Consider the following 14,179-nt stretch of genomic DNA (forward strand, 5'->3'; position numbering starts at 1 on the left):
CAACACCCAGCAGCCTGTTTGGTGTCTTAGCCTACTGTGGATGTATTTTGCAAATGCATCCCCACCATCCAGTCGAAGATTTTTGTCCTAGTTATTTTCATTGTAGTTGTAACTACACCTGCTGGTTGAGGACCCCAAAATTAGGGGACACTTGCATTTTTAAGGCTGGATATCCCCGCTGCCAGAACACCTTTATAAATGCAGCCAGACTTCCACAGCCAACAATGCACTCAACCCATTCTGTATTGGCCTTTTACGGGACTGGCGTCACTGATAAATAAAAAATCTAAATTACTGTATGTTCATTCGCATATCCAGGGCGCAGCAATCACTGACATTTACAGGTTCTAATGTTTTAAAGGGATTAAAAAATTACAAAAAACCGTTCACTTCTCCATCTGTGATTCAAGGTCACAGAAGCAGGGATCTGCAGCTCTGCGTTCCTAATCACAGGAGGGGTCAGCATAGAAATCGGCAGTCTGTACAGACTTTGCAGGGACTTTGGCCAATATACACCCCTGCTTAAACGACTGCCCCAAGCCTTACCCCACACAGGGCTCGAGTACCCCAGCAAACAATCCGAGATCCTAAGAAGAGAGCAATCAAAAGAAAAGGATATTAATTGGGAGTTGGCAGGACAGCGCATTTTAATCACACGATAGCGCCATGCATTATGAACAGCCAACCTGGACCAAATTCAGGAAGATCTGATCCTACATAATGATTACTGTTGGGAGAGTTCTTGACATCTTACGCTTTTAATGATATTGTATGCGGGGCCACCTCAGCTCTTAATACATTGTGATATATCTTGAAGTTGACATGTTTAAGTCACTTGTAAACTCCTGTGTCACTAAAGTCATCAGCATACCTGGAACTCTTAGGTTTGGCCCTAATCTCAGAGCGAAGGGGCAAATCCCCAGGTTCATCCAGTCTGAAGCTAACGCCTTCCATTTCTAGGCTAGTCTGATCATATCCAGCAGGTGCTTTTGTTACCGGTAAATTCTGGATGATACTTATGATTGAATGCAGGTGGCTCGATTAAGTGTGTCTTCAAATAATGAGAAGTCAAGGTTTCTATGAGGATCGCTGTTGGCTAGCTAGTATAGGGTTAATAATTCAAGCGTCTCGGGGGTCAGCTCTTTTAGAAAGTTCACAGGATTCGCCAATCAGACCGCAGGCATTCTGGGCGGGGAATATTTACTATTATAGCCCCGCCCTTACATCCGGCGTGCTGCTGAAATATGGAGGCGGCACGCGATATCTGTTGCCAGCTATGCCTTTGGTGACTAAATTGATCTGTGTGTATTTAAACGCGTTTACACATTAATTATTGAACTAGCCTAATGCAATACGTTTTAAGTGTCGGGAATAACGTAATCCACTGTTGCATCGTAAATAAATATTGATTTGTTTGGTAATCTTACATTCCTGAAACGCGGCCTGCGTTATTGATCCACAAATGTGAAGCAGGTGGGCGATTGACAAGCTAACTGTCCAATCGGGTGGTGTTATGGGGGCGGGTACATCGGCGAGGAAGCGCGTACTGTGATTATCCTGCAGCTCGTGGAAAAATCCTGATGGAAAAAAATCTCGCGGGAGCAACGGGGGGAGGCGCTGGTAGCTTTCCAAGGCCAGGTAATAGAGGGGGTCGCTGGTCCCTGGAAGTTATGCTGTGGTACGGCCTTCCACCTGGAAATGTCTGTCACCGAGCAGCCACCCCGGGCTATTAGCGCCTTGGAATTCTTATGCCGGGGCCATTGAGGAGAGCTCCGCTTTCCGCCTCTAGTTACCCACCCTGTGGGTATAGGCGCCCGTCCTCGGTGTCCTCGAGAACGGGATACTATAATAATAATAATAATAAGCGCCCCTCATGACACAGCTCGGCCCAGGCAATGTCTTCATGTCACTGTATCCAAGCTACGCATCAGCTTCTCTGAGGGATGTTACGTGTCCTGTATCCGCCCCCGCCTCCCTGACAGACTGGGTACCTGCATTACACCCGTCATTGCACTCTTAGTAAATGCGTAGAATGTATTATATTATAAAGCAAAGGCAGCTGCTACACCATCACTGCAGGAAGAGACGCAGATTGAGGTAAAGTTAAAAAAGGGAGGATTTTGAAGGGTTAAAGTCTATTGGGCCACGCATATTACGGTATTGAGAAAAAGGGTCTACTCCTCTTTATGAGATCCCATAAGGGTTTTGCTCATAAAAAGTGTGTCCGGTGTATTACCCCCCCCCCCCAAATACAGATACACAGTGCAGGCTGGCAGGTGCAATGCCCCCCAGGTCCCTCCAAAGCTCTTGAAAAAGGGGAGATGCTAGCATGAGAGAGCCACGTAACAATAAAAGTGCATCTATCAAAAAATGTACGAGCGAGTGGAGGGAGGGAGTGTGTATGCTGGTGTCAGACCGCAGTGAGGGGCACACACTGCTAGTGTGTGTGTTGGTGTAAATATGTGTGCCAGTGCACATATTATTTACTAGAGGGAGTGTCAGTGGGATTACTTGGTATATAAAGGATTTAACCATTTGAAATATGTGAGGTTTGTAAGAGTCTCCCTTTTTACCATATTAGATACAAAAACTGATTTGCCCATAATCAAGTTGCCCGTTTTAACACCCTCAGTTTTAACCATTTTTGATAAGTAAAGATTTTACGAGATTAGAACTGATTGGACCGCTTACTTCCCAATACGGATACGAAGGATCCACTTCCGCTCATAAAATCATGTTTCCATAATCTTTGTGTATTCAAGAGTCAAAGTACCTGCTTGATAAATCTTATAATTCTCATTTGCTTGTAATTGTCTCTGTGCAGGACGTAATCTGAAGGCCTGGCTGCAGGACCAATACTGTGACGATTCTTCCGAGCAGTGCCAGGACACACAATTACACAACGCAGCCTGCGTCGGGGACATCGATACGCTGAAGACATTGTTACAGGACGAGAGGTTTCTGCGGTAATACCTAGAAAAGTAAAGGCCAGACATACCTTCTTACATTTGATATCTTTTAACTTTTTACTTTTAATTCCTTCTTTTCTTTTGATTGTTTCATGTTTACCACTCCCGTAATGTCCCTTCTACCTGCCTCATAGTACAGCATATAATTTTATTTTTAGATGTATAGATAAGCGAGCAGTGTGGTGCAGTGGTTGGCTTCCATGCTCCCCTTTGCGGATAGCAGCCACAGCTGGCCATGCTGACTGCGTGGATCTTCTTATCCGCTTTGGGGCACAGCTGGAGCTCGTGGATGTGAAAGGACAAACACCTCTGTATGTGGCTACAGAAAACGGACATCTGGACTGTGTGCAAGTCCTACTGAAAGCCGGAGCTGATCCAAATGGCAGTCCGCATAATCGAAGCTCCCCAGTGTACCATGCTGCACGTGTAGGCCATGCCGATATACTACAGGAACTGATTCGGTAACTACTCCTATTCATCGTGTGTCAAAAGTGTCTTTGGGAAATTTGGCTCGATTGCCTTTGTGTCACATTTAGTATCTATTGTAAAAACGGTTGACGTTACCAAATGTTAGAGGTATTCGCTTTGGCATTTGTGTATTTTAGAAATAAGCCAGTTTACCTTGATTTGAATAAGGATATCCTACCGTCTTTGTGTGTATGCAAGAGAGTTAATGGAAGCTTGTAAAGATGCGGGGCATATTGAGGTTTATGTTGAAGAGACAGGTGTGCTTATCACTTGTGTTTAGACTTTGTGGCCGTTATAACAATGTCTTTTTTTGTACTTTGCAGGCATGGTGCGGATGTTGACGTCGACCACCAACTTTCCTTCCGCAGCTCTGGCTGCTCCCCTCGACCTCTGACCTCGCTGGCCTCCAGTCCGTTGTACATTAGTGCGGCATATCACAATTTATCCTGCTTCCGCCTCCTCCTCCTAGCCGGTGCCAATCCCGATTATAACAGTTGGGGCGCAGTGTGTGAGGAGAGTTTCTCAAGGTCCTCTCCGTCTTGTCTGTTAGAGGCAGTCTTGCGTCATGGCTGTGACCAACAATTTGTGCAGCTTCTAATTGACTTTGGAGCAAATGTAAATTTGATGCGTGTTGACCCGGGGACAGAAGTGCCGACCAGAATGAATGTGAACCCCAGGGCTCTGCAACTCTACAGAGAAGCAAAACGTATGTGTGTTTATTGAGATGTGAGAATATAAGGGAGCTTCCCTAAGAGCATAAAATATATTGTAAGTTCAGGCTCTATCTAGATTTACAAACGTAATTCCAGTTTCCTCTTGAGGCCTGATTAGAAAAGTGACACCAGCCCCCACTCCTAAATATATGTGCAGCAGACTCTGATTTGTACCCCTAAAACACAACCAAGAATTAAAATAAAGTAATATAAAGTGCTGCGGATAAATACGTTTCTAAATATATTTCAGTAGTTTTACAAGATTTATAGCATATGTTGCATTTATCTACATAAAGACAGACGAAACAAAAAACCAACATGCAAATGTAATGTATAAGGAGTTAGAAAGCTCTTTTCATGTACATGCTCCAGTACTCAACACCTCAGTCCTTCCCCTCCAGCAAGCAAAGGGGTCCTAACATGTAATTAACTATTTAAGGACTAACCCACCTAACCAATAATTAATTACTTAAATATTAGAAGGGATTTATACCCCATCAAAGAAATGGGTTTTAAACCTTTAATTGCCGGCATCTACATATTAGTATCATTATTAGTAGAATTGTTTACATTTATTAAAAGTTACTTTTCATATTTATCATTGATGTTCGGATTCCAATAGTTTTTTGTTGTTTTGATACTTATATGGGTTACCACCAGTTTGTCTCTGGTTGGACATTTTTTATATATTTAGTTTTCTTCCTTAAATAGACCCCAAGGGTCTGGTGCCATCATATACCATTTGGTACCAAGTGTTAGCATATACATACCACTCGTGGTGACAGCATCCAGTAGAGATTAGCAACAAGGAATGTTTTTAGCAGCCCGTCATCTGAAGGCTATTTATCATTATTATTATTTAATCAAATTCTCTAGCGCTGTAGTAAGGATTTGATTTGCTTTCTCTTCTATATTTCTTCTCCAGGGCTGCACTGATGTTACAGAGATGTTCCCAACTGTTTGCCCCAACATATATTTTTGTAGATCCCCCCCCCCCGATATATTTAACACCGTAGAAAGATATTTTATTTTTTGCTGCAACTACACTCAATACCATTATGGCTCTGCTTTTTTTGGTTGTTTTGTGCTTGCATGATTCCATACATTTCTGATACGGTATGATAATCTCCTTTTGTAGGTAGTCCGCAGACACTATCCAGTCTATGCCGTATCACTGTGAGAAGAGCACTTGGAAAACACAGACTATCCATGGCGTGCCACCTACCACTTCCCCCCAGCGTCCTTCGCTTTCTCGCGTACGAAGAGTCCGGATTATTCTGTGCACGGCGTGAGAATCTCAAAAACATCTTGTGAGTGGGAATTTGCTTGTGGCGCACGTCGCGGGATGCATGCTTCCTTTGCTGCAGGAGGATTTCTCGCTTTCTATAAGTGGGGTTTTTAAACTCATGGTAAGAAACATACAGAGTCACTTGGGCTATTAATGAATATAATGGAGTAGATGGAATGTCATCAGTTTAAGGCAAAAGGGCCCGATATTCATAAGTAACTTTATGCTCCAGTATAACTAGGCGCTCAATGGGAAAAGGATCTAGCAATATATTGCTATATTTAGGAAAGACTGACCAGTGCCCACACTTCATAGATTTAGCTTTCAGATAGTCCACATGAAGATGTGACTCCTCTGTCATGCTCTATTACAAAATGTTAATGCCATGTTACTACTTATAGCTAAAAACTGTTGCTGATTTTTATTTAATGCAGTTATGTGAACCCCCTCTAGCCACAGTGTAAAGCTTTGTTCTGCCTGCAGATATGTTTAAATATCTTCTGATTATGACAATTCAGGCTATCCCAGCTGACTAAATCTAAGCTCTTCACTCATACCATTTTGTCAGGTATTTTGCCGTTACCGTCTTTAATCACTATGCACTAAATAAAGATCATAAAAGCACTTATGATATACTATAGCTCAGACTTTTATCGTATTCCATTTAGGATATACTGTAGCTATGCATAACCTGGCACATTAGCCAACGTATTTGTGGCATCTTGAATGATTGAATGAGCATTAGATACGGGTTTATTGCATGCAAGAAAAGCCTGGACAAGATCCGCTTTAACTACAGTGGCTGTAGGCAGAGATCTATTCACAAAAGAGGGGTTTGTTGGAAAGATGTAGTTTGAGCGCCCTCGCTTCACTGCTTTATGGCTTTATGGCTGGCATGCCAAAAAGCCAAAATCTCACTGGATCGGAGTATTTGATCCCACGTATTACCAAAGTGGGAAATACATGTTAAAATATAAAAAGATAAAGACGTCTGAAGTACAGTTCTGTATTAAAATCTATCCTGTTGCTGTGATGTGATGGCACTTCACAGTGCATTAAGCATGTCAAAGGAAACCGCTCATTTTACAGACTATTTAGGGGAGGGGTGCGATTTAAATAAAATGTTGTAAACTGGCAATAAGCACTAAAGAAACATAATGTATTGCTGTTTTACTGAAATTCATATCTACATGACAAACGTCTCGGTCTGTATTAATAAAATAGTGCATCTGTCGGTGACAGTTGTCTTCTGTTGCTTTGCTGAGGACTGTCAGCTGCTCCTGACATTGGGCAACGGAAGCTTTTACCAGTTTGATTAATCTGTATTCAGGAATATTAATCATTCATTTCACTCTACACATGCAGTTCGGAAAAAAATAACTATAATAAGTATTAGAAACATTTGTAGCACTAATGATTGGTATTTCTGTTTCACCGTATAGAACTTAATTTTATTTGAATGACTATTAAAAAGTCCTGGAAGGGGTTTATAACAATCATCGAGGGACTATCTAGCATTACGACAGATAATGCAACAGTAGTTGAATGTCACTCCATTCCTAAAAAGATATAAAGTGTTGTCAGTTTGTTGTGCAAATAAAGCAAACAAGGTCTGGGGGAAATCGTGCACAATGTTTGTTACTCAGAGGCAAGCCTCAAATGACTTACAATTTTAAAATCATGCGGAAGATATTGAAACAGGTTTAGATATATAATATCGGGGTATAATATCAGGACCGGTGTAGTCTACAAAGTGTCTGCTATAGAAGACTAAAACTGTGGTTTGACACATTAGAAACAGACCTGGAGAACAGGATTAATCCTCTATCCTTTACACCAGCGATCCCCAAACTTTTTGGCGGCAGGGACCGGTTTTGTGGAAGACAATTTTTCTACGGACTGCTGGGGAGGGTGTTTTGGGTTTGATTCTAGTGCATTGCATTTATTGTGCATTTTACTTCTATTAATATATTTATGATTTATAATACTTAAACTTTCATTCTCTCACTCATTCTCACTCTATTTCAATATTCTTACTATCCCTTTCTCACTATCTACCCCCTCTCCCCCCTTTGAAGTTCACTTACCGTCCAGGAGTCCTAAGTTGGGAGCAAGAGGCCTCTGTCTCCCTGCTCTGCCGCAGTGTGCACTGCTTCACTGCTGATCTCAGCATGAAATGCCTGCACCGTGACCGAGCAAGAGGCCTTGCGGAAGTGACTGAAGGGTGCCGAGTGGCTGCTGAAAACTTCATGAGTGACCACTCGGCGCCCCTCTCTCTCTCCTCCAAGTGAAAGAAAAAAAAAAAAACAGCGTCTGAAGCCACTGATTCTGGGACATATGGTCACCCTATAGTCCAGACCAGTTGCTTACAGGTATTTGGGGACCCCTGCTCTGCACTATCCTTAAAGCCCTTAGGAAGCTGAGGATAAACAGCAGTCTTGGACTAAAACTGACCAACGGTTTTTCCCAACTTTTTTAGATTCTGATATTTTTACGTACTACATTTTTATGTATACACAGTAAATAAATATACATTTTTCCAAACCATTTTGCTGTATTTCCTTGTTGAAAATATTTTGGATGGGCCTGCTCAATCTGCTTTGCTAGAGCTGCCATCGCAGAAGGGACAGTAGGAAAAATCAAGACATGGAATTTCCTGCAGAGTCGTTCATGAAAAAAATATTTGGTATGGAGCAAATACATACCGTATTGGCCCGAATATAGGCCGCACCTTTTCCCCCCACTTTAAGTCTTTAAAGTGGGGGTGCGGCCTATATTCGGGGTCTAGCGCCCGACGCCCGGGACATGCGCCGGGCAGGCAGCGGGGTTAGGATACAGATCCCCCGCAGCGGTGCAGGGGACCTGTATCCTACTCTCTGATACGCTCAGACAGCCTCCCGTGCCAGCACTTCCCACGGGGGGGAGTACCGGCACGGGAGGTTGTCTAAGCGCATCGCACGGACGTTCACCGGCAGCGGCGATGCGCCGTTGCCGGTGAACGTGCGCACGATGCATTCTAACCCCGCCGACTTACCAGGGCAGACTCCCGGGTGTCTTGCAGGGCCGCTGAGTGCCGGTACCGGGAGTTGTATACACGATGTGCATAGATGTCCCCCTCCGGCCCCGTAAGACACCCGGGAGTCTGCTCTGGTAAGTCGGGGGGGGGGGAGGACAGAGTGGCAGCATATCTCGAAGGGGGGGAGGACAGAGTGGCAGCGTATCTCGGGGAGGGGGAGGACAGAGTGGCAGCATATCTCGGGGGGGGGGGAGAGAGGACAGAGTGGCAGCATGTTTTTTGGTGCTTTTTTTAAAGAAAAAAACTTTTTCTTTAAAAAAGCACCAAACTTTTAGGGTGCGGCCTATATACGGGGGCGGCCTATATCCGAGCCAATACGGTAATTGCCAAATCCACTGCATAAAAATATAAAGCAATGCAATTTTTCTTTGCTTGGCAAGGGAATTTCTACATGCTCATGATGGGCCAAAACTTAGAAAAGCCAATGTACACAACAAGTAAAATGACATAAATACGGACATGTCTAAGGCCCCTCATTTGCATTTGCCTGCTGCTTAGAGAAAGCATAGGGTCAGAATATATGATGTTTCATCTACATAGAGCTGTTTCCTTCTCATTACTGATGTGATGTTTCTGTCTTGCACGGATGTTATACGTGATAGGATACGATGTGATATCCTTTCATTGAAAAGAGCAGAGTCTGAAGTTTCTCTCTAGGATATCTCCAGAGGCAAAATATTAACACAATTATTGTCAGGGTCTTTAAATTGACATTTTTTAGGTCATATTTTTTAGTTTTTGAACAACGAATTCCGTTTCCTGCCAATACGTTTCCGATGAAAATCGGGGACTATTTAAAATTCAGGAATTAAATTTGTTGTCCAACACCCACATTTACTCTCACTCTCTCCCTGACTCTCACTCACTCTTTCAGTCATTTGCGTTCAGTCTCTTCCTCATGCTTTCTGAATGTCTCGGGGGAAGGGGGGTTGGTACGGACGGGGAGAGAGAACGTCACCAGAAGCTCCAGCATTGTATCATAGCACAAAATGGCGGAGTTCTAGGTGACGTCCTCTCCCTGATCTCCAATCCCAGGAAAGAACGTCACCAGAGCCTCTGCCATTTTGGTGGAAGTTCACACAGGGTTATCTGAGGGCAAAATGGTGGAGCTTCTGGTGACGTCCTCTACCCCCCTCCTCCATTTCGACTGAAGTTTTCCCTCGGAAGATGAAGTACACAAAAACGCGAGACGTAGAAGCAGTCGGCAAAGCATGTGTAAGTATGTATATGAGCGCGACAGTGTGTGTAACTGTGTGTGTCAGTGTGTTTTTAGTTACTGAAAGGAAAAGGCACGAAGTTGATGAGGCCGCTTCTTTACTTAATTGGGTTACTGGAAGTTAAACACTTCATTTATAGGCAGGGTAATATGGGGTCAAGCTTTACAGCAGGCCAGTTATACAATGAGGATCTTTAGAAGGCTGCAGCACAAGTTGGGGCCCCTGTTGGTTTTTAACAGTGTGGTTGGCACCTGGAGGACAAGCTGGAACAAACCAAGGGAAGCCTGGAAAGGTATTTGGGGGAAGAATCCAGGCACACATAAGCATTTTGTTTCAATATATAAAGTCTGAATTACTTTAACCAGTTTAAAATTAATGCCATGCTTCCCTGTTCCACCAAAATCCCTTTACGTGCCCTCTCTTAGTATTTTTTTTCCTAAATACTCAAATCCATCAGAACTCACGAGAATTACTCAAGCAACCACTAAAGAGGGCAGTACCCACTATAAAATGCATTTTATGCAAGCAGAGGTTGTGACCCTAATTACTGAGACACAGAACATCATATGTTTCTGACAGAGTCTACATGCTGGGAGCAATTAAACAAACACCCCCCCCCCCTCGCTACCCAAAAACACTCCAGGTTATCACTTACATTCTGAGCACCCAGATCATTCTTTCAAAGCAGCCATAGAAAAGCAATGAATTAGCATTGAAGTGCCAGTTAAAAGAAGTTTCATCTTTTAATTAACTCAGATAGAACGACAAAGACCCCAAATGCCACAGTGAGAGGACGAAGGGTATTTAAAACCATCATTCGGGAGATTCTCTCAGACTGGTCTTGTCAGTTCTGGATTACGCAACCTGAACAAACAGATTACTTCAGATATAATGGATGAAATAGTGTGGGATGCCAATGCTTTCGATGAATGCCACATTTGGGGTCAACTGGACACCACATTTCAGCCCCAGCCTGCGATGGACCATTGTCCATTGGACATTATCCTCTCTTCAGAATCATTGTCCGCATGGCCTCCTTTACCTCCGCTCAGCCCTAATATCCCCTTTGCCGTGACCAACCTTGGTGTTGAAGTAGACAGTACCCAACCGGGTCATAGCTGTCCAAATGTGCCAGGAAAGGTGCATAGACAGGCAGCAAACATCAGGGAGAGGCGGCGAATGTTAAGCATCAATTCTGCCTTTGAGGAACTAAGATGCAGAGTCCCAACCTTTCCCTATGAAAAGCGCCTGTCTAAAATAGACACCCTACGTCTAGCAATTGCATACATCGCATTGTTAAGCGACATCCTCACCTCAGGTGTTGATCCCAAATCATATGTGGATGATTTTTTAAGAAATGGTTTCCAAAAGACTTACAGTACTGTCTGGAACACGAGTGGTAAGTTATTTGTTATTTGAGTAGTTTTTGTCACATCTCTTGATACCTGTGTCAGGTAAGTTCTGTATTGTGGACATTATACAATGTAATTCCCAAAAAAGCGCATAATGAAAAAATGGATTTCTTCCTATCTTGGATTTCAGTTTTAGCATGATTTTGCAACGTTACTGTAAAATAACCATAGATCAGCGCCGCACGGTGCTGTCCTATAGCCATCTATATCTTTTCACTTATTACATAGTGTGCGTCACTGCCAAGTACAGAATAGCTAACTGTAGCAGTGAATTTATTAACACGTGCAAACGCGTGAATGAATAGTTTGGAAAAGGCTATAGAGGAAGTGCGCGGATAAGCTTAAAAAAAGGATTTCGCTTTAAAGGTGTTGCAGAAGTATTTTACACCTCATTTGGGGAGGCAAGCGTGGGCTTAATCAACAAAGCGAGGAGCGCAAAGTATATTTTCACATTTTTATATGCTTTATAGGTTCTAACATCTCTTATTATTAGATGCTTAGCAAGTAGAATATGATGTAAATCGCAGTTTTGTGAAGATATCTTAAAGCCACAGGAAATATTTGAGGGGTTTTTTTCTCCATTCTCAAGGCAAATGCTTGATGTAGACACGCAGTCGACTTGATATTCTATTTTCCTGCTTAATCCCAGCTATTATTTTTTCATATTAGTTTATGAACTGAAAACCACGCTGGAATAAAAGTCACTAGATAGCTTGTATTAAAACTATTTGGCTACCACAGCATTTATTTTTAACACATAAAATCATTGTGGTTGGCTACTGCAAGGTCTCAGAGATCCTCAATACATTGGATAGACCTGAACTCAATTGGTAGCATTAGATGTAGACAGAAAGGACACAGACCTTTTTTATCTAAATATTTTTTTAACTGTTTAAATACAAAACTCTTATTTTCAGTTATATTATGAAACAAGCATCCAATGAGCAAATGTTGCACAAAAAAAGAACATGATCAACAAGTGGGCACACGCCTGGTAATAAACATTGCCAACATGGGCAGCGCAGGGACCTGTGCCCCTGGCTTACTTATTGCTCAGTGGACTCATTAGTTAAGCAATCGTACTAGGGATAAAGGCATGAGCAATTTGTACAGACCACATAGCCAGATAACATTTGAAAGTTGAGTTAGAGGGAGCAGAATTGAGCGTTTGGAGCAATCATAGAATTGTAACATATACTAGAATAAAAACTGCACAGCACAGAATCATTAACTATTTAAATCTATTTCTACATGTATAGTAAACCATTGTAATAGAATTAATGCTTCACTTCTAATCATTGCAAACTTGATCCACCAAGAATGCAATATTTAAGTATTCCACGTGACTGATTGGCGTAAGCGCTAACACATGAAAACATGGACAGCTTATAATAAGAACAATGGGTTTTTAACTGACTATTAAAAGTATACAAATCAATCAAATCAATTTTTAACACCAAAATATGCACTGTTTTAAAATCAACATTCTCAGAATACAAACAAAACCTGGCGCGTTTTGCCAGTTAGGCTTCCTTGGAGGCAGATAAACGGTCCGGTTGGTACATTTCCAGTTAGAAGACTGGTGCCAGACATTGGACGATAGCAGTTGTCCAGAGTGTCTCTAGTAAGCCCTGTCTTGGGGAGAATGTAATAATGTAGTGAGAGACTCCCAGTATAGTGGGGTAAATACAGAGACAGTGTCTGTCACACTACAATGTATAAATAAAATCAAAGCAGAGGACACGTTTGGCTGAACACATCCCTGCATGCCAAGGAGCCGGGGGAATGGAAACGCGTAGGGGGCATTTTGCTGAATATTGTCACTCATGTAGTAGTAAAGAAGTAGTAAAGAATCTTGAAAATGAAATGTTCAGTTTGTTTATTAGCTCTTTTTTTATATAATGGTTCTCCTTGTCACTCATCTCATCACACATTTTGTATGGTTTTAGGCACTGCAAGACCCCTATAGTCAGTTAAATAACAGATTTTGGAAGGGATAGTAAGCATTCCAATAAAATACACACAGATCTTAGGAGCCCAGGATTGAAAGGAGGGTTTTATCATCCCATTTAGGTCCATACTGTGAAAGGAAAACAAAAATAGTTGTTCCACTTAATCCTCATACATATGCGAGGTGAGGTATTGTGCCATTTCGCACAAAAGCTGTACTGTATATAAATTGCCCACATCTCAAAAACAGAGGAACTGGTTCCTTCTTACACCCTTCTTACCCACTCCTACCGGCGGCACATTAAGTGTTGCGTAATTATCTAATAATAAATGTTGTTCCTCCTAACGTTTGTGTTACATTTATCATCAGTTTTTTTCCCCAGAGAATACTGAATGTGAACCAAGTGTTTGTTTAGTTTTCACGATTCTTGTATGATGTTTTATGTCCTACCCGCTCTGCTTGTACTTTTCTCAGGCTCAGATAATTTTACATGAGTGCCTCTTGAGTATCAAGAGTGTAAATGAACCTAAGAGTTTTTAGGCTTTCAGTAGAATGTAGAAAGAGACTTCTTTCTAGCCCTTTATGCAAGGCTGTCTCACACCCTGCTTATTCTCCTTTTAGATCTCACCGCCCGCCTGTCTTGGATTAAGTGGGACTGAAGCAACAACACAAAAATAAGGACACTGAACCAGATGCCAGATTCTCACCAATGACAGGCATGGGATAGCCTTCCTCTGCCTTTCCCAGGGGCCAGACCACTGTGGGAATTATACAGGACTTACATTAAAAAAAAAATTCTAACAAACAAAAACAAAAGTGTTTTCCACATGGATAGTATATGCACTATATTTATAATTCACATAAAAAGGAACCTGCAAACTAATTATTCTGCAGTCAGGTAGCATTTTCTTTTACCTAAAGATGTTACAAAGAAGTTATTTGTAAAGCTGTACCTTATCTAGAGCCAGCAGACTGGCAAACAGGCTGATTAACCCCTGCCACATTTCAAGAAGCTAGACATAATCGTGACAGTGAACCTACTTATAACTGCAATCATCAAAGACTGGTAGCCATGACCAATGTTC

General features: G+C 42.2%; 1 protein-coding gene across 2 annotated transcripts; it reads left to right on the forward strand.

Annotated features, from left to right (window-relative positions):
* The first annotated feature begins 1,554 nt into the window (after positions 1–1,554).
* On the forward strand, positions 1,555–14,179 carry ASB1 (ankyrin repeat and SOCS box containing 1). Of its 2 annotated transcripts, XR_008355045.1 has the most exons (6): positions 1,555–1,638; positions 2,825–2,966; positions 3,128–3,430; positions 3,761–4,143; positions 5,289–5,559; positions 13,716–14,179. XR_008355045.1 is itself a non-coding variant. In XM_053471072.1 (5 exons), the coding sequence occupies exons 1-5, from the start codon at positions 1,581–1,583 to the stop codon at positions 5,462–5,464; spliced, it is 1,062 nt and encodes a 353-aa protein (XP_053327047.1). In that variant the 5' UTR covers positions 1,555–1,580; the 3' UTR covers positions 5,465–6,677. The 2 variants fall into 2 exon arrangements, 1 of the variants encoding a protein (XP_053327047.1); XM_053471072.1 differs by lacking the exon at positions 13,716–14,179 and having other exon boundaries at positions 5,289–6,677.

This window comes from Spea bombifrons, chromosome 7 (assembly GCF_027358695.1).
Source record: "Spea bombifrons isolate aSpeBom1 chromosome 7, aSpeBom1.2.pri, whole genome shotgun sequence".
NCBI classification, from domain to species: domain Eukaryota; kingdom Metazoa; phylum Chordata; class Amphibia; order Anura; family Pelobatidae; genus Spea; species Spea bombifrons.

Excerpts from the sequence above, each read along its gene's own strand:
- ASB1 (XM_053471072.1), top strand. The coding sequence starts at position 1,581 with ATGGAAAAAAATCTCGCGGGAGCAACGGGGGGAGGCGCTGGTAGCTTT. Across the intron at positions 1,639-2,824 it reads TGGTAGCTTTCCAAGGCCAG|GACGTAATCTGAAGGCCTGG; the intron begins GTAATAGAGGGG and ends GTCTCTGTGCAG. Across the intron at positions 3,431-3,760 it reads ATACTACAGGAACTGATTCG|GCATGGTGCGGATGTTGACG; the intron begins GTAACTACTCCT and ends TGTACTTTGCAG.